The sequence below is a fragment of the Podarcis cretensis genome, assembly GCF_951804945.1.
Source record: "Podarcis cretensis genome assembly, chromosome: 15".
Taxonomy (NCBI): domain Eukaryota; kingdom Metazoa; phylum Chordata; class Lepidosauria; order Squamata; family Lacertidae; genus Podarcis; species Podarcis cretensis.
Window position 1 is genome coordinate 17,064,434 of NC_137185.1, and position 27,037 is coordinate 17,091,470.

General features: G+C 48.9%; 1 protein-coding gene across 2 annotated transcripts in view; it reads right to left on the reverse strand.

The window, feature by feature from the left end:
- The window catches only part of ETS1 (ETS proto-oncogene 1, transcription factor), a 106,296-nt gene that overhangs the window by 56,877 nt on the left and 22,382 nt on the right, over positions 1–27,037 (reverse strand). The window contains exon 1 of one of the 2 annotated variants that reach the window (XM_079954562.1): positions 2,401–2,818. The exons of the other annotated variant lie outside the window; for it this stretch is intronic. Coding sequence (XP_079810688.1) covers positions 2,401–2,482 — 82 coding nt within the window. The 5' untranslated portion in view covers positions 2,483–2,818. Of the gene's footprint in view, positions 1–2,400; positions 2,819–27,037 lie in introns of those variants that run through there. 2 annotated transcript variants of the gene reach the window in all.

Consider the following 27,037-nt stretch of genomic DNA (forward strand, 5'->3'; position numbering starts at 1 on the left):
GCAACGTGACCTTTTTGCAAACTGATAGGATGCATTTCTGAACTTAAGTTTAGGAATCAGCAGGGCGGGCTGGATTTTGGTTGCCAGCTGTCACCTCTTTCTTCCCGTTCACCAGGCGTTTCCACCAGCCGCTGGAACCAGCCGGAACCTGGGCCTGCTTTTCCCAGAAACTCAGGAACAAGGCTCAGAAATGGCTGGGGGAAAGCGAGAAGTTTAACATCCGTAAATACAGATGCCAGGAGTGTACAGATGCGGAGGGTCAGCCAAGAGGAGGGTCCAGCTGTGGGTGATCATCAGACTGAGCTTAACCCTTTCCCCACGCTGCAGATACAGTTTTGCTACCCGCACAAAAGAGCATCTCGGCTACATATACACCCTTTGCAAGAACCCAGCAGCTGCATTGTTAGCAGGCTACCTAGTCATACGAGGTTACTTAGCAAGCCTTTGCATTTTGCATCCAAGACTGGGCCTAAGTGTTAACCGCAAACAAGAAGAGCTAAAATTATTGATGGTCACACAGTAACTTAGCAACTAGGGCTGAAACCATCTCTCCAGATAACATCGGACACCCCTGCCCCTGCCCTTCCATCAGAAGGTTTCCCCAACATCTCTTGTAGTGTGTGTGTGTGTGGGAGGGGGGAGGCAGAGGTGCAAACGGCCCTGAAGCAGCTGTCTAGCACAGCTTCTCTCAACCTGGCGCCCTCCAGGCGCTGCTGAACTACAATTCTCACCATGCCTGTAGGACACAAGAGCTGATAGGACGTTGGCTGTGCTGCTCCCTGGGGCTGATGATGGGATTTGTAGTCCAGCAGCAACTGCAGGGCTCCAGGTTGGCAGAGGTTGGTTTAACATGTTGATAAATATGTCACTGAGATGTCACTAGAATTTAAAATACAGCATTAAAAAAAAAAGTCTTGGAGGACGCAGAACTGATATTAGCAGATTAGCATAAGGCAAAAGCATCCAAATCAAGGTGTTTATTGTTTGTTTGTTTTTGTAATCCTCAACCGATGGATTTATAAAACCAAAGGAACAAAACTCTAAATTTCTGGATGAGGAAAAATGTGTTTGTGTGTGTTTAAGAATATTATTTTTAAAGAGTTTTTTTTTAAAAAAAAAAGTAACAAAAGGGACCTCCATTTTATTTTCTCTCAACAAGAGATTATGGGTTGTTTTTGTCTTCTGTGTCCATATATTTATGGATTACATTCCAACCCTGCTTCAGGCCTGGTCCTAGGTGCACTTTACCTGGGAGTAAGTCCCATGGAACTCAGTGGGATTTATGTTTGAGCAGGCACGCATAGGCTTGCACTGTCAGTGTGATTCCTGTGTAAATAGGGTTTGAACCCCGGTTCGCCCCATCTGAGTTTTATGCCCTGTTAATTTACACTGCCCTTTTCCTCCAGCGGAACCCCCAGAAGGATGAGTTAAAAGAAAGAAGCATTTTTTAATAATAATAATAATAATAATAATAATAATAATAATAAATCAACCCTCCCAAAAACCTGACTTCTTAATTTAAAGAGAGAGAAGAATGAAAGAAAGCCTTCCCTCTGATACGGGATTAGAAAGCCTTATTTTTGCCCGCTTTCTCCCAACGTCCCCCCCCCCCCTTGCCATCTCCAGCTGATCATACAAGGGAGGTAGGAGAATGTGCTACTTTCAGCAAATCTCACTTGTAAAAATGGTGTGTGATTCTGCGCTGGTGCGGGTGGGAAGGGACGGGACATTTCAGCCCACACAGGCGCTCCGAGCCAGACCTATTAGCTCTCCTGGAGTACAGTACAGCCGCGCTCAAAACACATACAGAGAGAGAGGGAAGGGAAAGGGGAAGAGAGAGAAAAAGACAGAGGGAGGAGGGAGTGATAGGAGAAGAGAAGAGTCAATTACACCCAAAGGGGAAAAAAGGCTTCCCTGGAGATTCCAGGCAGCGGCTCTCGGACTGTGGTCCAACTGTCAGGAAGATGTTCCTGCCCTAACCCAAGAAACAGCCGGAAAGCCGGCCAGAGCTCCCTCTTGACTTGAGATGGGAAGCCAAACCACTCGCTTGCACCATACAGCGTCCCCACGAACTCCAATTCAGGGGGAGAAAAGAAACCCCGGGAGATGGGACCCCGGGCACAAACCAGACGGTCTAGGGGTGGAAGAAAGCCCGTAGAATCGGAGAGGAAGGAGGGGGGTCCCTAGAAGAGGCGTCGCCAAAGACCGTGGAACCAGGATAGCCCATCCCAGGAAGGCGCAGTTACCGAGGAGCGAAGTTGAGCGCAGCCGTCGCCCCTCCGGGGACCCTTCGGCCCTGACCCAGGGAGAGCGGGGCCGGCCAGGCGCGTCCCGGCCAGTAACCCCGCGCGCCGTCAAGGCACGCGAAGGACCGAGAGCGCGGCGCAGCGGCCCACTTACCCGGCGAAGGGAACATCTCGGCGTCGACCTTCTCGGTCTTGATGATGGTCAGGGTGGGCTTGAGGTCCACGGCCGCCTTCATGGTCCACGAGGGGGAGGGGGACCTTCCGGGTCGGATCCTTCGGCCCCTCTGGCCAGGAAAGCGCCCCGCGCCCGCGCTCCCGAAATTGGAGACTCCGAGCTGCGCCCTCCGAGTCTGCTGCCGTGCGCCCCGCGCCCGCTTCTCCGCCTGCGGGGCAGCCCGACGGGCTCCGTCCGTGGCGCGCTGGCTGGCTGGCTCTGGCGCTGCCTTCCGCCTTCCCGTGCCTCGTCTCCGGGGCGTTCCTGCTCCGGCCAGCCCCGCCGCTGCCTCTTGCCTGCCCGTGGGTTTCTCTTCCAGCCCAGGAGCGGCTGTAGGCGCGGAGCTCTCTGGGCTGCCGCCGACGGGAGGAGGGAGCAGGGGCCGGGCTCCGCTCCGTGACAGCGGCCGGGGTGGGACCCGCCTGCCTCCGCCCCTTCGTCGCCGCCCAGACCCTCCGCGAAGCGCCTTCGCCTCTGGACCGCGCTCTGGAGAGGGGCTCCTCTCTCTCTCGCCTTACTCCGCATTAGTTAATCCGGAGTAAGTCTCCCCTCAGGACCAGAGCTGTAATCAGGCACTGAAAGGGGAAGGCGGGAAGGGGGATGGGACTTCACGCTTTACTTGGTCCCTTGGGAGCAAAAGAAAATGGGTGCTGGTCTTGCTTTCTTCTTCATCGTCAAAGAGTCATGGGATTGTAGAGTGGGAGGGGACCCCCAAGGGCCATCTAGTCCAGCCCCCTGCAATGCAGAAATGACAGCTAAAGAATCCCTGACATGTGGCCATCCTGCCTCTGCATCAAACCTTCCCACGAAGGAGAGTCCACCACCTTCCCAGGAATCACCATCACCATTGGCATTGCCAAACCACTTAATATGTCAAATCCTCAAGCGGTTTACCTGTATATAGCACACAGTAAGATAACGGAAAGGAAAAGCTCTATGTGACATTTAGAACCGAAAACACAAAGAAATGCATTGGTAAAAGCAGAGGAGCCATCTCAGCCTCTTCATAAAGTGGGAGGTGGTGGTTCTGCAGGGGGATGAGTTTCCTCTCTCTCTTGCACACACAGAACTGAATTTTTTTAAAGAATCTTGCTAGTTTAATACAACACACAGAGAGACATACATACATACAGTGGTAGGAATTTGGGGCAGGTTGCTGGGAACTGTAGCTCTGTTAGGGGGGAACTACAGTTCCCTAGGATTGTCTGGAGGGAGAAAGAGTGTTTTCAGTGCTTGAGGGTTGAAGGCAGGCCCCCTCCCCTTAATGCCCCCTTTTCATGATTTTCATGATTTTCTTTGCTGCTAGGTTGACCAGCAATGCTACAGAAGGACGATTCTCCCTCTCTTACATATCCATTAATCATGATGAATCACAATAACTCACATTTACAGAGTCCAAAGCTCTTCACATCCATTATAGCTGTACAATTCAATACATTTTTATGGACTGAGTGTGACTTGAGAGGGCATGCATTTGACTGCGAGGACGGAGCAAGAGGTCAGCTATTACAGATCTTGCACATCTACTTTCCTGGGGGGGGGGTGGAAGGGGGATGCTACCCCAATAACTGGAGCAGGGATGGGGGAACCTGGGAGGCCCCCTCCAGATGCTGCTGGACTACAATTCCCATCACCCCCCGCCAGCATGGCCAATGGTCAAGGCTGATGGGAGTAGTTGGAGCGCAGTCATACGTGAATGGCCACAGGCTCCACAGTCCCACATTACAGAATGCAAAGGGAAATTTGATGGGCTGAGAGAGCAAGTGGCACAAAGCAGGAGTGGGAGACCTTTGCACATGTTCTGCTTATCAATATCCGGCTTAACAGACTAGGGTGCCCAGAACTGGACCCTGGTTCATATTAGTTCTCTGGAGTGGGTGTGGACTGGAAGGATGCTGCTGAGCAACTTAATATGGTTTGGTCCCTGACGCTGCCCTTCTTTTGTGACCATCTTATTCTGAGTCACAACCTCGAAAAAGCTCCCAAACTCTCCCAAGAAAAAGCCCAAACTCTCCCATACTTGTAGCAGAGGATGGAAGACATTTTGAATTTGGGCAAGATGGACAATCTTGCTTACAGAAGATGGGTTGCCTTGGAGAAGTCCAATTCCATGAGGCAAACATGCCGGGGTGTATACTACCAAATCAGTTAGTGGGTGCAGGAACATCAAAAGAGTCCTGCTGGATCAAACCAAAGGTCCATCCATTCCTGCATCCTTTCCTTCAGTGGCCAACCAGATGCCGCTGGGAGACACCCACCTTCCCAAGCAGGGCTTGAAGGAAACAGCCCACTCTGGAGGGACCAGAGTGGCTGGGGCAACCCAGTCAGATGGGCGGGTACAAATAATAAAAATGTTGTTGTTGTTGTTGTTGTTGTTGTTGTTGTTGTTGTTGTTGTTGTTGTTGTTGTTGTTGTTGTAGTATACCCAGAGCCAGATTGCCCTTGATCCTGGAGGTAGCAAGGAGCCATGGATAGCTTTATCCTCCAACTATTTGTCTAACCTCCTTTTAGAGCCTTCTAAGTTTGGTGGGCATCTAAACTGCCCACCCCTCAGCATCACCAGATGAAGTGCTGACACTTTTTCTCCTCTCCATCATTCTGTAAACCTTGACCATTCCAGTTCACCTTTTCCTCCCCAGCTAAAAACACTCAGACACTGTCACCTTTCCTTGTAAGGGAGCTTTCCAGGTCTTCGATAATTTTTTTTTTTTTGACATGTGACGATCAAAACTGTACATGGCAGCATTTTAACTGCCTTGTGTTTCACCCACATGCAAGGCCGCAACCCCCCTGCCTTTAATACTAGATTCAGTTTAGTTAAAACGTTGAAGGTGGAAGAGGTTTTGTTTTGTACATGGAAAGGCGGACACGATGCTATTTTCTGTTTGTACAACCTCTTTGTTTTATATTTGCAGGGTTGTTTTTTTAAAAGAAGAAGAAGAAGAAGAAAGAACAGAGGAGGGCTTTTAGTAACAAATGTGTTTTCTGAAAACAAGGGGACATTGATGAGAGACAGCCTGGAGGAATCCACAGTGGGTCCACCTTTCAGAAAATTAAGCATGTGTGAAGTTGCATTTCAAATCAGTGAGAAGTAAAAAAAAAAAAAAGGGGGGGGGACTAAGACCCAAAAGTGCTGACTGCTTATTTCCCCCACCAATTTCACCTGAAACCAGGGATCCTTCTTTTGCAAGGCGGGGTTGGGACCGCTCCTGCCACAAAATATGCTGAGATCTCTATCACCCCAGCAGCTCGTGAGCCTAAATGAAGGTCTGGGGGGAAGGGCGCCTTGGTTTGCACATAAAGTGTTTTATTGCAACTTCTGTAGCAAAAACACCCGACCACAAACGGCAGAGCACAGATAGGCGTGTATGACTCACAGAGGTCCATTTACCGGTATATACATATACATATACATCTATATATTTATAAGGTTTTTTTATTACAAAAAAGAGAGTACAAACGTCATTAGCAACCTGTTTCTTGTGGTTCTTTCTGTGAGAAAACCTAACAGTCCTAGTTGTGTGCTGAGCAACTGCAATGTATTTCTTGAGACACGCTTGGTTCACACGCAAACACATCCATACTGACTTGCCGCATCAAGTGGTGAGTCACTCATGTGAACAAGTCAACCCAGATTTAGCAGGCAGCCTTTTCGTATTGCCCGATGCCAGCTAAAATGCTGGGCTTTTCGATGGATCAGTTCATATGCTCAGCTGCAGGGATCAAATGCATAACACTGGTTTGCAGAGAAATAGCAGGGTTTACCAAACTTGGGTCTCCATCCGTTGTTGTTTTTTTGGACTACAACTCCCATCATCCCTAGCTAGCAAGACCAGTGGTCAGGGATGATGGGAACTGTAGTCCCAAAAAAACAGATGGAGAACTAAGGTTGGGAAGCACTGTGGTGCATATGTGTGATGTGCAGAAAAGGTGTTACGTCTTCTCCAGACCCCAATCCAAATTTCATGATCATCCACCATCGTTGTGTGAAATCCTACAGCCCAGAAGTTATCGAATGTATATAAGGGGACAGAAACCCACAAATGTCACAGAACCTCCCCAAGCTTTCATCTTGAGGCATGTGGAGAATGGGTGAGCGCTCACTGGAAGGACAGATTGTGAAGCTGAGGCTCCAATACTTTGGCCAACTCATGAGAAGAGAAGACTCCCTGGAAAAGATCCTGACGTTGGGAAAGATGGAGGGCACAAGGAGAAGGGGACGGCAGAGGACAAGATGGTTGGATAGTGTTGTTGAAGCTACCAACATGAGTTTGACCAAACTGCGGGAGGCAGTGGAAGACAGGAGTGCCTGGCGTGCTCTGGTCCATGGGGTCACAAAGAGTCGGACATGACTAAACGACTAAACAACAACAAAATCTTTCAAGAATGCTTGCTGCAAAGGGAGGTGGGGACCTTACCCAGCCTGGGGCTGCAGTTTCTTGTGAGAGCCTTCCAGGGGCAGCCTGCTAGTGGAAAGAGGTGCTGGGGCTCATGCTTCTGGAATGAGGAGTGCTGTGTCCTGCTATGTCGATCATTACTATCAAATCTTCCAGCAAATGGTGCATGGATTTGCCACCTTGGGGACTGCTCCTTTCCCCTGGAAGTCCCTATACCATCTCAATCCTTTGCTTCCAGAGCTACTAAGTGTGGCTGTATTTGCCTTACTATGTGGAACATTGGTTGCTAGGCATGCAAATAGGTCTGACATGTGGGTGGGGATTGGTCTAATAATGGTTAACGATGCAAAGGCTCAGGCAGTTCCCTGTGGCAGGAGAAAGCAGTCATATTCTGCTCTATAGGGACATTTAGGGGGCTGTCCCCAGCTGAAAGGTTCCAGTTTTCCCACGTCCCTTTTGCCATATATTTTTATATATACAGTATAAAACATCAGGGGAAGAAGGTAGGCAGAGGAACTCATGAATGAGTGGAACATCATGACAGGAGAAGATTCGCTGCAAGTCCATCTTGAGATGAATCACTGCAGAGGGAGGGAATTTGGACAAGGTTGCCAACTGCCTTAACCAGGCCCTGCTCCTATGCTTCTAATGGCAGCTCAAACTGAAGGCCTGCTTCCTTGCCGTGACAAACTTTGCCTCCTGTTTCCTGCAGATTGAATTCGATGGCCGAGGTGCTCTGGAGAACGGCAGGGCAGCTTCATCACAAGCACAGACGCCACCCCCCACCCCCAAGTCAGTTGGCAACCCTAGCCATGCAAGAAAGAGTTTGAAATCGAGCATAAAAGAAGCAGCTGGCTTTGGAAACGACTCATTGCAGGCTCAGATGGAGAGAGAGAGATGATGCAATTTTCACAAGCCCATAATCTCTTCTTTTTTTCTGCATTGCATTGGAATGTTGTAACTTCCAGAGGCACGGAGGAGCAAAAGCACACACACACACCCCACCGGGTAATTCACAAGGGGGAGGGAGGCCTCGCACGATGGATATGGATGAGGAAAAGAGGCAGGGCCTGGTTCACACATAGCACCTGCAGCTTCGATGCTGGGAGGACAAGGCTGTTCAAATGCATCTGTGGTCCCCCGAGTGTGAAAGAGGGCCTGACTGTTCCTCGGTTTCCTTTCCGCAGCGTTCAAGGCTCCATGCGGTTCTCAGGACGAGCATCTCCCTCCTTCCACAGCAAAACCACAAAACCTCCTGGAAGGGAGCACAAAGCAGAGAGAGAGAGAGAGAGAGAGAGAGAGAGAGAGAGAGAGAGAGAGAGAGAGAGGCCTGCTCTGAACAGCTGAGCGGCCGGCCTGGGCTGTCAGCATCACTCCCTCCCCACCAAAAAAGAGGAAAAGGTTCCCACGGAAGTGATGGCCAGTAAATCCCAGACGCCAAGCCTGAAGGGAGAGCGCGAGAAGGCGGAGTGGCAGGAAGGAGCAAAGATCAGCACGGAGAAGGCCAAATCCCACATTTCTCTCAGTTGGGAAAGCTGCCTCAAACTCTTGCTTGGCTTTGTTTTGGCAAAATGACACCTCTCCATCCATTGGCTGAGAGCCTGCACACCTGAGCGGAACAGAGACGTGAAAGATTCCTCCAAGGGACCCAGTTATTCAGTTTCCACCTTGGTTTGCTTGCAGAGAAATCTTTTCATAATAGTTGATCACCCCTGAATTTAAAATGTTGTGTGGTTTCCCCCCCTTGTTCTTTTTCTAAAGCACTTTGATATCTTGTATGCTATAGTGGCATGGAAGTATTTTTTTATAGATAAGTGACTATGAAATCCTCGAGAGCTGTCAGTGTAGGCAACGCTGAGGCAGATGGACCCATGATCTGACTGGGTGCAAGGCAGCTTCCTGCATCCATCCATTAAGGACCATTAAGAGTGCTGCCTTCTGACTGGGGAAGCCCGCCTCCCGGCCCATCTGCTCTCCTGGCGAAGCAGAGCAGCCCTCCTCCCTCCACACGTGTTTGGGTTTGTTGGGGTGGTTTTCTTGGACGGAGATCCTGGCTGCCCAACAATGCAACTCTTGTTTTTCTCTTGTTACGCTGCAAAGCGGCCCTGAATAGATCCATCAAAAATTATAAGCAGGGGCAGCCCCCTGAGGCTCTGAAAGATCACAAACCGCATGCAGGGCCTGAACAAAGACCCCGCTCTTTCCGAACAATTAGCCCGGCTAAAAGGACATCTATCTCCTTCCATTAGGGCCACCACGTGCCTCCGAGTCATTGCATTGTACGGCTAATTAAATAACATGCCTCTCTCCCCATGCCAGTCTCCTGATTAGCTTTTCTCGGTCAGCCAGATACAGCCACGCCAGGCCCAGTGGAAGCAGCACTCTTGGTGATGCTCTGTTTGTGTTGAAAGTTATTTTCGTATTTCGAAACTCATTGTTGGACATCTGCTGAGCGATGATCTCCGAGACTTTGGTGTGTGTTTTTATTGCTACAAGGGAATTTTAATTTCTCCATCAGGACTCAGCTCATTCACAGCCATTGATAAATCCATTCATTCATTCCTGGCATCCAGTAAGCATCAGTAGAGAAGAGGTTAGCTCTCCCAGTCTTCAGTCCCAGAGCAACCCAGGAAACTGCCTTATATTGAATGAGGCTATTGGCCCATCTAGCTGAGCACTGTTCACACAGACAGTGGTTCTCTCTCAGACCTACCTGGAGATGCCATTGGTTATCGAACCTGGGGTCTTGTGCATGTATGATCACAGAAGCATACAGAATCACAGAACTGAACAGTTGGAAGGGACCCCAAGGGTCTAGTCCAACCGCCAGTGATGCAGGAATCACAGCTCAAGAATCCCTGAGAGAGACCAGCCAACCTCTGCTTGAAAACATCCAAGGAAGGAGAGGTCACCACCTTTGGAGGGAGTTTGTTCTTACTGCCAGAAGTTCTTCCTAATGTTGAGTCAGAATCTCCTTTCATGTCATTTCAATCCACTGGTTAGGGCCTCTGGAGCAGCAGAAAACAAGCTTGCTCCATCTTTCATGTGGCAGCCCATCAGATATTTGATGATGGTTCTCATCTCACCTTTCAGTCTTCTCTTCTCCAGGCTAAACATACCCAGCTGCCTCAACCGTTCCTCATAAGGCTTGATCTCCAGACCCTTGATCATCTTGGTTGCCCTCCTCTGCACACATTCCAGCTTGTCAATATCCTTCTTAAATTGTGGTGCCCAGAACTGGACACAGGACTCCAGGTCTGACGAAGCAGCATCACACTGTTGACTCATGTTAAGACTGTTGCCTACAAAGACTCCTAGATCCTTCACACAAAGTCTAACTGGTCAAATTCTGGTTTAAAAATAAAAGCATATTCAGAAGGATGGGCAGGAGTTTGACCTGAGGGAATGCTACTTTTGGTAGCTAAAGCTTGTCTACACCTGGCTTACACTTCCCAGAAAGTGGTAGATATCAAGATGAAATTTAGTTACTTATCAAGGTTTAATGGTATATGTCAGAATTTTCCAGGCATTGATATCTGCCATTCCCCTCTTGAAAATGTAGTGACTACTGATAAATATAACCAGAGCACATCCTAAAAGAACCAGTGATGATGCAGAATTTTTCTGGAGCAGACCAGCCTCCATTCAGGTGATCCTGGGCAGCCAGAAAGCCACACATGAAAGGGGCATCTGTCACCCACAATGCATCCTCAGAATCTGGTCATCATAGAGCAGGCTTCCTCAAACTCGTCCCTCCAGATGTTTTGAGACTACAATTCCCATCATCCCTGACCACTGGTCCTGCTAGCTAGGGATCATGGGAGTTGTAGGCCAAAAACATCTGGAGGGCCGAGGTCGAGGAAGCCTGTCATAGAGCATCAGTCACCTGCGTTCTCTAAGCTGCAAAACTGCACCCAATCTAAACTCCCTCGATTGGAAGACCCTGGTCATCTTAAGGTCCTATTGGCAGAAATCTTGCACTGATGTCAGTAAAAGATTTTTAATAGTCTTGGATTTTGGAAGAGCAAGATATTCCTCAGCCAACAGACAGCCATCACTGAGATGCCTTTGCATGGGGGAGAGGGACCGTCCATCAGCAGCAAACACGTAACAGCAGCAGCCTCTTTCAGAAACGAAATCCTAAGCGAATGGGTTACACCTTTTCATCTCAACATCTTGGCTTCCAGAGATGAATGTGGTAAATGTGTGGGATGGAAGGTCTGACCCTGGGTCAGGGTGCATCAGTTGCTGGCCATGTTGACAGTTTAATCTGTCTTTTCTCTGCAGCAGTGACCTATGACCCCAACACATTTTACGGTCCCCCCCCTCTGCTCTCTCTCTCTCTCTCTCTCTCTCTCTCTCTCTCTCTCATCATCACCATCATCTTCTAAGGCAAGGAGGCAGAAATTTATTTAGCCTGAAGACCACATTACCTCTTGGGTGACCTACAAGCACACAGCAGTGGTGGACATGGTCAGATGCAAAATCTGGCAGAGCAACAGACATGACTCTTACCCCTCCGAAATAATAGTCTTCATGCAAAAGTCAAGGTTTCCTGCATGTACAAGCCCATGTCTCCATCCAGACAAGCCAAGAGGCATTGCCACAGTTCAAGGACAATTCCAAGCAAGTTCTGAAGGAGGACATGGGAAAAGGTGGGCAGGCATGGAGTGAAGGGGAAATCAGGAAAGGAGCTTGGTTTGAGGAGAGTTCTGGTGGGGCACACTTGCTCCCCAGGCCTGAGGACCCTCATTCTTATCTAAGCCATTGTCTTGGCCAAGAACTCGTTACCTTACACAAGTACAGAAGAAGCCAGCTGTCTAGCTTGTCCATTAGTAGGGACAGGTAGGGCATTCGCTACTGTGACCGACATGTCCAAAATGCACCATGAGCCAGAAGAGCTTGGCTAGGTAGCCTGCTTTGCTGCATGAATTCAACAGTGTGGTGTAGTAGTTAGAGCACTGGACTAGGACCTTGGAAAGACCAGGGTACTCAGCCATGATGCTTACTAGGTGACCTTGGGGGGCCAATTGCTGCCTCTCAGCCTCACCTACCTCATAGGGTTGTTGTAGGGATTAAATGGGGGGGGGGGAGCCATGTACGCCACCTTGGAATATTAAACAAACAAACAAACAGAATAAATCTCATAAACTTGGTTAGCATCATGCCACTTGGTGGAAATATTGCTCTTATTCCAAAATAGTTTGGGATTGCCCAGAAACGTGTGTGCGCATGTTGAGGGAATGAGACGACTCTCAGATCTTAAAGAGATATGGTGCTAAAACAGCGCAGCTAACAGGATTTCTTTCCATAAACCCTTAATGGGATTATCTCTGTCCGGACACATCAATGCCTAGGCTGGTGGTTTTCAACCAGTGTGCCGTGGCACCCTGGGGTGCCTTGAATGATGGTCAGGGGTGCCGCAGGCAACACTGGCCTCTGTCCCTCTTTCCCTTCCTCCCTCCCTCCTCAGATGCCCCCTCACATCTCTGCCTCCCAAATGTTCCTGTGGCTGTTTGTTGCAGCAGCCCTGGCTACAAGCTCCACAGGCGAATGGTGCCTCTGGGGCTGGCCAGGGGCTGCTGGTTGCCAGGAACTGAGGTGTTCCAAGGCTGCAATGAGCCACACTCAACCCTTGGCCAGGCTGCATGTCTAATAATAATAATAATAATAATAATAATAATAATAATAATATTTTTTTATTTCTACCCCGCTCATCTGGGATCAAAGTAGGCAAAGCTGAAATCTTTTGCTTTTAAATAGCCGTGAGCCTGTAATCCAGGTACAGGCGAGCTTTGTTTGGCTCGCTTGGGGGATCTGCCCCAAATTTATTGGGAAATGACGAGAATTGGGAGACAGCACCCTCCCCCATAGGGTTCCTCTCTGCCAAGCTGACATACTTTACCCTGAGACAGTTATGGGAACAAATTCCACAGCCAACTGTTCAGCAGAAGCACGGGAGAGGGGAGGAAAGATCATCGTTTATATAGGGCTACTTTTTCCCAAACTTCCTAAGTGCTTTAGAGAGCGTCTCCCCTGGAGACCCAAACTGGAAACTAAGCAGATCATTGCTCTCATTTATAAACATCTGAAACATTAATGAAGTGAGAGGCAGGGAAACTGGGGAGGGGAAGACAGACGGCCTCGCGTGAAGGACTGGGCTATCAGAAACTGCCCTCTATGCCTTTGTAGACAAGGGCAGCTGTCAGATGTTCTACCTCCAAACAGGGGCGGAAGGTGTTGTCTTCTATTTGCCCATAATATATACGTTTCACTAGATATTGTTTGGCTGGAGAACTGCACTGCAAACTTCAGAGAGATTTTGAAAAATAGCAATGTTTCGGTTCATGCATTGGTTTGAGAAATGCAAGTTAGGCAGTTTCCATAACAAACTCTTTCTGTCTCAGGTCCTTCGCTCAAGAACCTCAAAGCATCTACTGCAGTATTCTCTACATGCTGCAGAGGATTCTGGGTGTGCCTTCAGTTAGTGTAATAATAATAATAATAATAATAATAATAATAATATATTAATACCCCTCCCATCTGGCTGAGTTTCCCCAGCCGCTCTAGGCAGCTCCCAATCAAGTGTTAAAAACAATACAGCATTAAATATTAAAAACTTCCCTAAACAGGGCTGCCTTCAGATGTCTTTTAAAGATAAGTTAGCTGCTTATTTCCTTCACATCTGAAGGGAGGGCCTTCCACAGGGCGGGCGCCACTACCGAGAAGGCCCTCTGTCTGAGGTTCCCTGTAACCTGAGGTTCCCTGTAACCTCACTTCTCGCAATGAGGGAACCGCCAGAAGGCCCTCGGCGCTGGATCTCAGTGTCCAGGCTGAACGGTGGGGGTGGAGATGCTCCTTCAGGTATACAGGACAGAGGCCGTTTAGGGCTTTAAAGGTCAGCACCAACACTTTGAATTGTGCTCAGAAACGTACTGGGAGCCAATGCAGATCTCTCAGGACCGGTGTTATATGGTCCCAGTGGCCACTCCCAGTCACCAGTCTAGCTGCCGCATTCTGGATTAATTGCAGTTTCTGGGTCACCTTCAAAGGTAGCCCCACGTAGAGCACGTTGCAGTAGTTGTAGAGCACCAGGCAGGTCTTTGTGGCCCTCACCTGAACTACTGCAGAACCCAAGCATAACTTCTCTAGCTCTTCCTTCCCTGGGTCCCTGGTTTGTTTCTACTTTGAGAGGGGGAAATGGAAGATGGACTAGTGCCTGCCGGTCTTTTCTAGTCCCTCCCTGTTTAAGCAGCTTGCATTGCTGGCTAACTGACCTGCAACCTGCTCATCTCATTGACAGCGCTCTATTTAAGAGTGTCCTGGTGCTCATTGGGATGGTTAGTGCAGAAGGCAGGGAGGCCAACAGGAGGCGGAGCCAGAGCCAAAGAGAGGCGGAGTCAACTCAGTCTCATTGTGTCCCCATCCCCCACTTTCTGCTCAGCTCCACAAGAGCAAAACCGATGGGCAGTGCCACCCCCAGACTGGTTGTTTCTAAGGTTGTATGTTATTTCTGCACCACTAGAAGACTCTTCGGATAACTTCCAACTCTACAATGCTATGATTATGCTATGAGTTTGTGGGTGCTACACTGCCCTTAATTCCTTGGTCCCATAGGTATTAGAATTTAATTAAGTCTTGGGGTGTTAAAACTGGATGCCAGACCCATGTGTGTAAAGTTGTGTGCTGGATACTGCTAATCCCCTGGAATCAGCATGTGTTAAATGTTAATTAAGCTAGCCTGAGCTTCCTGTGTTGAGGTGATAGCCTGGGTATCATAGAATCATAGAAATGTACAGTTGGAAGGGACCCGTTGGCCATCTAGTCCAGCCCCTTGAAATGCAGAAATCCTGCCCACAACTGTCTTTGGGTGGACTTGAAGTAATGGGCCATTAAGAGAACAAAACATCCAAGTACAGTGGACGCTCGGGTTGTGAACGTGATCCGTGCGGGATGCACCACAACCGCAGTGTCCACAACCTGCAGCGGTGCATCTGTGCATACGCGGGTTGAGATTTGGTGCTTCTGCACATGCACAAAGCTCAATTTAGTGCTTCTGCGCATGCACGAACCCCAAAACCCAGAAGTAACCTGTTCCGGTACTTCTGGTTTTTGGTGGGTTCATAACCCGAAAAAACGCAGCCTGAAGCATCTGTAACCCGAGGTATAACTGTAATTCAGTTTGGGGCCTCTCCTTCAAGAGAGAAAGCCAGAGCTTAGAGTAGGACACAAAGCAGCAGGCAGAACACCATGCCTGAATCCAGGGCTGCAGCTATGAGACAAGCAAGACCCTTTTGGGGTGATTATGCTTTGAGCCCCTTCATTGTATGCTCAGGTTGTATGTAAACAAACCCTTTACCATAAAGACACCAGAGTCTCCATGCCTCATTTACAAAGGGAAACATGGACCCTGAGTAAGTGCACCTGGAAACCCTGGGATCTTGCACCACTCGGATATTGGGGAGCCATGCTATGAAGAAGGGAGGCATGGGGCAGGCTGAGCCTGGTGGGGCAGTGTGTGCCATTTGTCTTCATGGGCTGGCCTCTACGGATCTGAGGTCCAAGTCCACTTCGAAGGTAAGGAGGCACAAGAAAGGGGAGCAATGGGTGCCTTGAAACTGCCCATTCACAGCACCTGGGCACCAGAATGAGCACCTGGGCCCTGTCCCATTTGCCACCCTGGGGAGAGGGAGTGCATTCCTACTCCCATTATACAGTACTCACCCTTTCTAGATTTGCATCCATACATGAAACTTGGCAACATCTTCCTTTCTGGTGCTGCATTTGGCAAAGGATGAGCATTCGCTCTGCCCCCCCTGCCCCCGCCCCCTGCCGCCCAAGGATGGTCCCAGACCCAAATAAAGCCTCTTCTGTGGCTCCCCGATGGCAGAGCAGCCAAGACGTGTCCCATTCACTTTCCAATAAAGAAACGCTCTTTCCAAAGGTAGAGGCACAATCCCACTCTCTCAGCTCTGCCGCTGGAGAGGGGTGCCCTCCACACTCGTCTGGCACAGCTGCCTGCTTTGGGAAAATCTTTAATTCACTGAGAAATGCATCACAATTGTGCCAGGCAGCAGAAGCTTTCTAAAGCCCACAGGAAAGAGGTTGTCCTGTAACGGTGAAAGGCAACGAGGGAAGCACTGGGAAGGTTTGCACGTGTTTTAGTGGATGGTGTCGTGCTTGGCCCAGAGAGCATCTCCTCTTTCAGAAATGCATTCAGAGATGATGACCCAGGACTCAGCTATATTGGCAAAGGAAAAGCGCTTTACAGTGGTACCTTGGTTGTCGAACAGCTTGGCTCCCGAACAAATCAGCTCTCGAACAGCTCAATCCCGGAAGTAAGTGTTCCGGTTTTTTGGAAGCCGAATGTCTGACGTGGCTTCCATGGCTTCTGATTGAGTGCAGGAAGCTCAAGCAGCCAATTGGAAGCTGGGCTGGCCAGTTCTGGGAGTCAAACGTATTCACTGAATGAATTAGGTTTGACAACCAAGGTACCACTGTATATGTGTTGTTTGTGCATTCTAACACTGTGAAACGAGGTGGCGCTGTGGAGTTCCGTTTTTGCCAACCCGATTTCTCATACAATGTTTACAACGAGTTTAACAGAAACGCTTCTTTGATGTGTGTGTCAGGGAACTGCCATCATCTCAGGGGCGAGGGGGGGAAAGGCGGATGGATTACAGAGAGCCCCCAAAGATCGTGGGAAGCAGCACCTCCTCAACGGAGGAAGGAAGCCACGCCTCTAGTGGGGAGGAGATGCAGGGCTCAGAGGATGCGAGGCGGTGCCAGGACACCTTGCCTGAGCAAAGCGGGGAGGAGGGAGGGTCCCCTTTACCCAGGCCTTCCTTGCACAGTAGGCTTTCGTGCAGAGAGGGGAGGCGTAGGCTGGGGGTCAAGAGACTACTCTGCTGGGGAAGATTTAAGGACCGCCCACTCTCAGATTTTGCTAGTGAATGAGCAAGACGTGGAATAGAGGTGCTTTGCATTGTAAAGGTTTTTAGCACCAATAATAAAGCTTTAGAACGGACCAGTGAGGCACCTTGCCTGATTGCTCTCGAGCAACCACCCGATAGCCATAACAATGTGTCTAGATCGAAAAAGAACGTTGTCCTCTCCAAGAAGAAAGATGCATTTCCAACTTGAAAGAGTGTGAGACACTCCTGTGCATCCATCTCATGCCCTCCAGATGTTCTTGACTAAAGCTCCCACCAGCCACAGGGAGAATGGCCATGCTGACGGAGAGCTGGAGTACAAAACATCTGGACAGCACCAGAGAGGTGAAGGTTGATGGATGCTAACAAAACACCTATATGTGGGCTTGTGTATATAGAAGTGGGGTCTTCAAAGGTCTATAGCTGCGTTGCCTCTTTGCTGTTTTCCACCATTACACGTCCAACCTACATTCTTTACTGGCCACTCATTTCCAAGTCCGTTAAGACTGGACATTTTTGCTGCTTTCCTTCATAGGAAGGTGCCTCTTTTGTTAGAAGGGATGTCAGAAAATTCCCACAGAAACAGGAGTAGAAATTGCAGGGGTTTACTTATTCATCCTGCATCTGGAATGGAAATCCACCCAATAAATACGAGTGGTACTCACTGCCTTTGTTTTCAGCCCACAAATGGTATGTACATTATGACTCCTCTCCCCATTCACATTGTGTTCCCTTTACATGGAAATGAATGGGGTGGAATAGCATCATCATCACCTCGATAACTACTTAATTAATTGTGCAAATTCTGCTACTGCAGACACTGAGATGAATGGCATCGCTTTTGGCCAGAAGCTAAACTGCAGCAGAATGGCAACAGCACTGCAGGTAGCAATGAAAGGGTGGACCAGAAATTGATGCCTTCTTGCATCCCTCCTTGCCAGGCAGGCAAACAGGTAAGAGACAAAGGTGGGGACTGGTGTGGTGGCTGGGGTGTCACCAAAGCAGCCAACACAGTTCCCACGTGGAAGATGCACTGGGAGGTACCGGTAATCTCTCTCTCCCGGATTAAAGGTTGTGGGTTCCCCAAACGCAGGCCACATAGGGCATGATCCACCGAACGTTTTTCCAGTGTGAGCCCCATTAAAACAAATGGGGGATGTGCAACAGCTTTAATGCATGCTGTCCATGCACAAGCCACAGTGGGTGACAGTTCAGAAGCCCTGGGTTCAGATCCTTGCCACTGCAACAACAGTCTTATGCAAGCCATTATCACTCAACCTATCTGCAATGTGCGGATAATAATACTGGCCTTCCTTACAGGGTCGTCATAAAGACTTATTGACATAACCTATGGGAAGCATTCAAAATGCTGCAGCAGTGATCAGCTTCAATAACACCCCTCAGCTGCGCCGCCTTCAAGAGCACTTGCAGGCCAAGCTTAAACTGTTGGTTTTAACCTTTAAAGTATTAAATGGTTTAGGCTCAAACTACTTGCCTAGGCCTGCCTGCTCACATACTGCAATCTCAACTGGAGGCCCTCTGGGTCTGTCCGATCCCTAGATCAGTGAGGCAGATGGCCATTCAACGCAGGGTCTTTGCTGGGATGGCCCCACGGTTCCAGAACTCCCTTCCACTAGATGTATGTAGGCAACTACGCTTCTGAGGGTTTGGAAAGCCTTAAGGACCTGCTTGTTTATTTGAATGGGTTTTATTCTTTGGGAATAAAGCCCCTTGTTTACGCGCATTGAATATGTGTGCGACCATGTATATGTGCATTGGAAGTGACCCAGAAATGTCATAAAGACTTCACTGAAATGTCACTAAATGTAGGGCTGACATATTTCAAAAAGTGAAAATCTGGACACAAAAGTTGTTGATCTTTCTTTGGCAAAGTTGTTGATTTTTTTAGTTTTACCAAATTTGTTGATCCAGATTTCCTGGAAATGTCAGCAATTGCTGCCCAGACAATGTTTCCAACAGACATATTGCAAATCTACGAAATGGGTGGGATGGAGTGGAGCAAGGGGTTTGCAGGCTTTTTCAATGGGTTTCAATTATATGCGATTGCAGCGACACACACAGTGCCTTGGAATGTAACCACCACATAAACGGGGGGCTGCCTGTATATAATTGCTGGAAGTTGCTTTGGACAAGCTTTGCCGGGAAAAGTGGCATAGAAATATTTTGAAATATAATAAAAAATGCTGCTAAGCGTTAGGATCAGTGGTACTCTGATCTTGCGCTTGGGGTCTTAAGCTGACTCCTCTTAGTACCGTAGCGAGCCTAGTTTCGCAGGCACAAATAATTCACATAGTTCAGATAAGTTCCAGATAAAAGGGCTGATCTGCTATCTGAGTCAAAAAGCAACTTCAAACTGTTCCTAAATTGCCCACTGCATGCACTTTGGCTCACCATGCAATCCTCATTTAAGTTTCAAAATCTTTCGGTCAGCAGAGGCTGATCGGAGCCGCAGTCTTGAGACATCTAAAGAAGTCTGCAACGCTGCTGCTGATTTCTTTAAGCACTGCAAGCAGAGGCCCAGCACTGAAAGAGTCTTTCTAGAGACCTTCTCCTGACATCTTGGTCGAAGAAGAGAACATAAGAACAGCCTGCTGGATCAGAACCAAGGAGCCCCATTTAGTCCAGCTTCCTGTCTCCACAATGACCAACCAGATGTTACAAAGTTTGGGAAGCTCGCAAGCAGGACTTGAATGCAACAACCGCCCTCCCCATCAGTGGTTAGAGACTGGGACCCATGAGAGACCAGAGCTCATATCATGAAGCTAGCCAGGTGACCTTGGGGGGGCAATCATTGCCACTCAACCTAACCTACCTCACATGGTTGTTGTGAGGATTAAATGTGGATGGGGAGAACCATGTACAGTGGTACCTCAGGTTAAGTACTTAATTCGTTCCAGAGGTCCGTTCTTAACCTGAAACTGTTCTTAACCTGAAGCACCACTTTAGCTAATGGGGCCTCCCGCTGCCACTGTGCCGCCAGAGCACGATTTCTGTTCTCATCCTGAAGCAAAGTTCTTAACCCGAGGTACTATTTCTGGGTTAGCGGAGTCGGTAACCTGAAGCATCTGTAGCCTGAAGCGTATATGACCTGAGGTACCACTGTACAACATTTTGAGATCTTTGGCGGGAACGGTGCAACAAATTAATGTGTAATAAATTAGCCATTGATTCAGCATTCCCTAGGGATACAGGCAAGGACTGTAAGCTGGCAGTTTCTCTCTCTCTCCCCCCCTCCAATCCCCAAAAATCTCTGCAATCCCAGCAGAAAACCAGCAGCTAAAGCATCTCCCATTGCCACACCTTTCTGCCTGTCATGGAGACCCTCAAAGCACAGAGCCTCCATCCATAAAAAGTGGCATTGGGGTGAGTGTGGGGTGGGAGTCAGAGGGTTAAGAACAAATAACCAAAGGACTTCCTCCACCGCACCACAGTCTTGTCCGTGGCTCAGCATTGTTGGCAAGCGCAGGGTTAAGCACGGAGGAGGAGGAGGAAGGCGGCTGTGAAGGCCACGATTTCTGGTTTATTTCAAGAAGGGAAGTGTGTGGCTGCCCGATTAGGCCGATGGCTTCCTCTTTTCCCATAACCTCCAGACCCCCGTGGCCCCAGTGTTTACTTTCTGAAATGAAAAAATCTGCTGCTGTTTTTCTTTCTCCTTTCTTGTCCTCCCCCCCACCACCTATTTTTGCATTTGTGCATGCGGCACATGATGGGGGGGGGTTGTCTTCGCATGCCGGGGGGGGGGGGGAGGCAGGAGTGGGTGTGGTGATGAGACTGGCTGAATAGGGCAGACACCTCTCCTCCTGCCCCCCCCCAGTCTTGCTCCCTCCCTCTCCACCCCACAGGCCTTTTCCAGCTGCAGCTTCTGAGTTCTGACATCTCCAGCACCAGGTTAAGAGAGAGAGATATATTAATGGGAGAGTTTTGTCTCCTGCTCCAGCAGCTATAAACACAACGAACATCTGGCAAGAGAAGGCTTCCCTTCTGCCAAGCAGCACAGGGGGGGTGGAGAGAAAGCCCAAGCTATTTTCAGGGTCTCAGACCCACCCCCCTCTGTTCCCACCCGCTCCCCCTTTTTTTTCTTCTTGGCTGGGATTGGCACGCAGCACTGCCCCCCTCCCAGCGATTCCCATTCATAGATAAACCCCAGAGAGGAAGTCACTTCAGCTTACAAAGCGATGGTTGGGAAAGAAAAATAAAGATGGGATAAGGCAGGAGGTGGAGGAACTTTTCCCTGCTGTTGCAGCTCCCACCTCCAGCCACAGTTGAGTTTTCCTGGGCTGCCTGTGGGGTGCGCTGCTGTTGGGCTGAGGGCAACTGCAACTGGCTCCCCGCCCCCAATGCCCCAGTTGGCGGCAGCTGTGTTCAATCAAGGGGTCTGTGTGCGATTCCTGCATTGCAGGGGTTGGGCTAGATGACCCTCAAGGTCCTTTCCAACACTACAATTCCACGATTCTACGATGCATGTCGCTGCTTAGGTTGCACCTTGTGAGCAGCCAGCAAACCTCATGGAGGGCAGCAGGCCTCAAGTCAAGGCACAGCAAAATGTGCAGGTCCCATTTGTCTGCACTCAATTGCCTCTAGGCCTGAAGGCATGTTTGTGTTTGTGTGTGTGTGTTTGTGTGTGTGTGTGTGTGTGTGTGTGTGTGCAAAGCTGAACCAAGACTGCATCCAGGCAGCAGAAGTGGGGCAAGACACAACACTGGCAAGCTTTCACACAGAAGCAGAGTCCTGAATAGGGAATGGGCGAATCTCCCACAGAATCCTAGAACTGTAGAGTTGGAAGGGACCCCAAAGGACCCCTATTCCAACCCCCCGCAACGCAGGAATCACAGCTCAAGAATCACTGACAGGTGGCCATTCAACGCCCCCCCCCCCTGAAAATGATAGAGAGTCCACCACCTTCTGAGGTAGCGCGTTCCACTATCTAATGGCTCTGACTATTTCCATTTACCTCATTTTTCCAACCACTAATCTCATTTCTTCACATTCCCACATCAGTTTGCAAATTTAAAACAAAGCAAAACATCCACATCAGTGTTTTTAGTGCGACTCTCTCCTCAGGTACGCCTGTCTGCAAAGCCCTTTCCCCTGAACATGATGCATTTGTGTGCATTTTTGTACGTGTCACTCGTTGAGAGAACTGCATTGCAAAATTCAGAGAAATGCAATGCAGAGAAATTCATGTATTATTGCTCCGGAAAGGGCAGATTAGGCCAGTTTGCCCATCAATGTGAAATGGAACTGAATAGTGGCTGAATCGTGAAGGCCTGTCTTGATGCAGCAAAGCACAAAGCACCTCTTCCTTCACGCTGAGCTCCTGGGCATCATCCTGACATGCTCCTGCCCAGGATTTCAGACTGCAATTGTTGAGCAGGAGGCATGAAAAGACAGCGAGGGAGAAAGGAAGTGAAGGACCCCGGATTGGACAACTGCAAGGCCCACAGGATGAAACTGCCCTTCCATTATTTTGCCTTCCTGTGGACCAGCACCATGAGATACATAGGGATCCCCCTCTCTTGCTTTCCTTGGCACCAAAGTCAGGACACCTGGTAAGAACCAGTGTGGTGTAGTAGTCTGAATGCCCGAAAAGGACCTGGGAGGGACCCAGGTTCAAATCCCCACTTGGCCACGAAGCTCACTGTTTCTCAACCTTGCAGTGTTGTTGTGGGGATTAAATGGGGAAGGGGAGAACCTGTGTGTGCCAACTTGAGCTCCTTGGGATAAAAATGTAATAAAATAAATGAATAAACAAACAAACAGGCAAACTTGTGGCCTTCCAGATATTGTTGAACTCTTACTCCCATCAGCCCCAGCCAGCAGGGCCAATGGTCAGAGATGTTGGGAACTGTGGTTCCTCAATATTGGGAGGATCCCCGAAGGTTTGATAGTGGAATGAACTACCTTAGAAGTTGGTGGACTTCCCTTCACTCTGGGTTTTTCAGCAGAGGTTGGACGGCCATCTTGTTGAAGTTCTTGAGCTGTGATTCCTGCATTGCGGGGGTGGTGGGGCGGGGTTGGACTAGATGACGATGGGGAACCCCTCCCAACTCTACAGTTCTAGGATTCTATGAATCTGGCCTCTTTTCTTTCCCTCTTCTCTCGTGTTTCTTATCTTCCTCTGTTGTCCTGCTACATCACCCTGCCAACTGTGTCTCCCTGTCCACCGCCACTTTGTGGAAATATAACAGGGTGTGTGTGGATCGGGGAGGGGGTGGATCAGGGAGGGGGAGAGAGGGCCCCCAGTGTGCCCGCAGACCCCTTGCCAGCATCCCCCTCCATCCCTACCCAAATCTCTTGGGGTCTCCCTCCCAGCCCGTCTCAAGCAGATGTGCCTTCTTTGAGAAAAGGAGCCCATCTCCTCCGGAGAGGCAGTGCGGGGGAGGCGGCAGTCAAGAGGACGTCCATGAATGGGGGGGGGGGGGAGTGTGAGTGGGATGTCAGAAGGGGCTGAGAAAGGAGGGGGGGAGGCTGCAGTTAAAAATAGGATAAAAGAATGTGAAAAAAATGCAGTGCCTTCTCTTTTAAGCGTGGCTCTGAAAATGCGCTGCAGCTGGAGAAGCCATCGGCTGCTGAGCCGTCTTGGCCTTCACACACACAACACAGCACACAACACACACACACACAAACACTCCTCTCCCAGAAAGGGTCTGGAATTGGGCCCAGAAGCTGCACACAAAGAGAACTTTCCTCCAGGGAACTCCACGAGGGAGGAAGAAGCATGAATGGGGGAAGTGCAGGGGATTATAGACCACTTCCGGGGGGGAAAGAGTGGGGTGGGGGTGGGAGAGAGAGAAAAGGGGTCTTCTTGCCCCTCTGCCACCCCTCAAGTCAAGCCACCCACCACTGAAAGCATCTCTTTCTCTCTTTGAAAGTGTTTTTTTATTGAATTGTATCTATACAGCCCAAATAACAAAACAGAACTTCACAAGACAAACACAGAAAACCTAAACAGAACCAAATCCATGTTACATTCACAAGGAAAAATGACCGAGCTGGCTTTCCGGATATTTGCGATGAGATATAGACAGGTAAGAGGAAAGTGATTAGCTATGATTCCTGCATTGCAGGAACTTGGATTAGAGGGCCCTCAAGAGTCCCTTCCGACTCTACAATGTTATGATTTTATGAAAGTACTCCCGTAAGATCAAATCGGCGTGGCCACACAACCTGCACGATACACAGAAACAAAAACCATCAAAGGCACACGGAGTACAAAGAATGTTACATCCAGAAAAACTTCCAACCCATTGGATGTTATGTATCCAATACAGTGGTACCTCGGGTTAAGTACTTAATTCGTTCCAGAGGTCTGTTCTTAACCTGAAACTGTTCTTAACCTGAAGCACCACTGTAGCTAATGGGGCCTCCTGTTGCCACCGCGCTGCTGGAGCCCAATTTCTGTTCTTATCCTGAAGCAAAGTTCTTAACCTGAAGCACTATTTCTGGGTTAGCGGAATGTGTAACCTGAAGCGTATGTAACCTGAAGCGTATGTAACCCGAGGTACCACTGTATTTCTTGAGAGGTTTGTGGAAGAGAGCATCTTTGAAATGCGGTCCATGCCCTTCTTAGTTAGTCATCTTCCTCTAGCTCTCAATGGGAAAAGAGGTGACTGAAGGACTCTGTTTGGTTTGGCTCTGAGGGGAGGCAGGCAGATGTCAGTCACTTCTACATTCCCTGGCAGATGATATTCTTGGTTTCTCTCTCTCTCTCTGTGTGTGTGTGTATGTGTGCTTAAAAAGGATTAGACCATTTCATGGAGCACAGGTCTATCATGGGCAAGCAACTGCAATAATCCAGGGGCAGCATAACTCTGAAAACCATACACTGGGAGGTTTTCAAGCAGAGGTTGGATGGCCATCTGTCATGGATGCTTTAGCTGAGATTCCTGCATTGCAAGGGGTTGGACTAGATGACCCTCAGGGTCCCTTCCAATTCTATTATCCTATGCAATGTCAGGGGAGGACTGCTCATGCTTCTCTGTGCTCTTCCCAGGATGTCTCCCCACTCCAATTCCTTGTGTGACTTTTAAGGTCGAGGTGAAACTTTAGCGAGGCAACCTTGGTTTTTAAACTCCACCATTCTATGATGCTATGGTCCGAGCAAATGATCCGTCTGGTTCAGCACTGCTTACAACAAAGGTAGGAAACCTGGGGGCCAAATGTGGCCCTTGGCATTCTCCTCAGACCACACACCCCTCACCAGCCTAACTTTAGACCCTCCTGGAGGGCTTTCACCTGGGTCCTGGAGCTCTTCTGATGCCTCTCGCAGGCTGTGAACGTGAGAGTGTGTGCAGGAAGCAGCCTGCAAGCTCAAAGGCAAAACTGGTACCCCTTGCTCTGCCCACTCTTGCCTTTGGCCCCGCCCACCAGGGCCACAGAAAGGAAATCAGCCCTCCAGCTGAAAGGAACAAACACCCCACCCTCGCCTGCAGCGTAGATGCTCTGCCAGGTGCAATCTGTGGTTGGAAACAGGAAGTGGTGCTCGCCGCGCTGCAGAAAAAGGCGGCAGAAGCAGCAGCCAAACCTTTTGCAGAAGAGGCAGCCAAACTTTTTGCAGGGCTGGCAATGGGCAAGCTTGGCATCAGGCAATCCAGGGTGCAAGGTGAGGGATGCCCAGGGGGGCATGCAGGGCACCCACAAGGGCCAGAGGTTGCCCACATTTGATCTAGGCCCTTCCCAGCCCACCCTGTCAAATGTCCCTTCTGCGTGCAGGGTGCTTGTTCCGCAACTGAACGACTGCCCTTTCTCTGTATGCGGCCCCCCAAAAAGTTTGCTTTGCATGTACAGTATTGAAGCTCATTTCAGCAAGGTTACTTCCAGACATGTGAGTATTTTTGGCACAATGAAAGCACTCATATACCACACTAACAGTCGCAGCCTCCCTCACAGAACCTTGGGAACTGCAGCTTGCTATGTGCGCTGAGAGTTGTTAGGAAGCCTCATCACCCTTCACAAACTACAGTTCCCATAATTCTTTGGGGAAATCAACAGCTGCTGAGATGGTGTGACAGTGCTTTGAATGCAGATGTTTCCAACTCTTACACACAGCAAAATCAGATCTATTGGTATTGACTTGGAACTCTTGTACAATTCAAGTGAGCAATATATTTATTGTAATATTCAAATCAGATTAAGGGACATTGAAAAACAAAACTTAGTCAGCTATAAATAAAATTTGCTCCCCCAAGTTTTATGGTTTAAATCCAACAGATAACAGGGTCACTTATATTTCAAAATTAATAATTACCCCGGCTGAACATTTTCCCCTTCAGCTTTTGTCAAGGGCAGATATTTAAACATCCCCAGAAATGATAGACATTGCAGATGTTTTTTGAATGTGCCGGACACAGTAGGACATATTCTTTTCTACTGTCCATTGTACAACCAGCTATGCAAATGCATGCTATATCCTTTTCTGGGTAGTCTAACATCACAGCACAATGAAGGTATCAGATGCTATCTGTCTGACATTAACCCGGTAGTAACTGCAAGGGTGGCTGAGTTTTTAATCAACAGTATCACTCAGAGAAGCGAATGGCACTATTTGGTGGGAAGAAACTCCAATGAAAATCTTAGTTATTAGATATTTTTACATGGCTGTTTATCTGTATATATTTTAAAATTTTATATATGGATGTTTTATGATGGCCTATATTTGTAATGCCCAATAAAGGTTTGAAGAAGAAGAAGAAGAAGAAGAAGAAGAAGAAGAAGAAGAAGAAGAGTAGTAGTTTGGATTTGATATTCCGCTTTATCACTACCCGAAGGAGTCTCAAAGCGGCTCACAACCTCCTTCCTTTCTTCCCTCACAACAAACACTCTGTGAGGTGAATGAGGCTAAGAGACTTCAGAGAAGTGTGACTAGCCCAAGGTCATCCAGCAGCCGCATGTGGAGGAGTGGGGAAGCGAACCCGGTTCCCCAGATTACAAGACTACAGCTCTTAACCACCACACCACACTGGCTCTCTTAGGCGAAGCAAGCTTTGAATGCCACAGTGTGGATAAAAATGAAATAAAATGCTCTGCTGCCCCAGCACAACAACAACGAAAAAGAAAACAACATTTTGCAGCTAGGAAAGTGAAGGGGAAATGTCCTGAACAGCATAGGATGAACGAATGATGGGCAGGAAGACGCAGAAACCTCCCTCAAGCAAAGCAGGACGGCAAGGTCATTGACATGTAACTTCCCCACAGACAATCAGAAGGGAGGAGCAATAAACAGAAGAG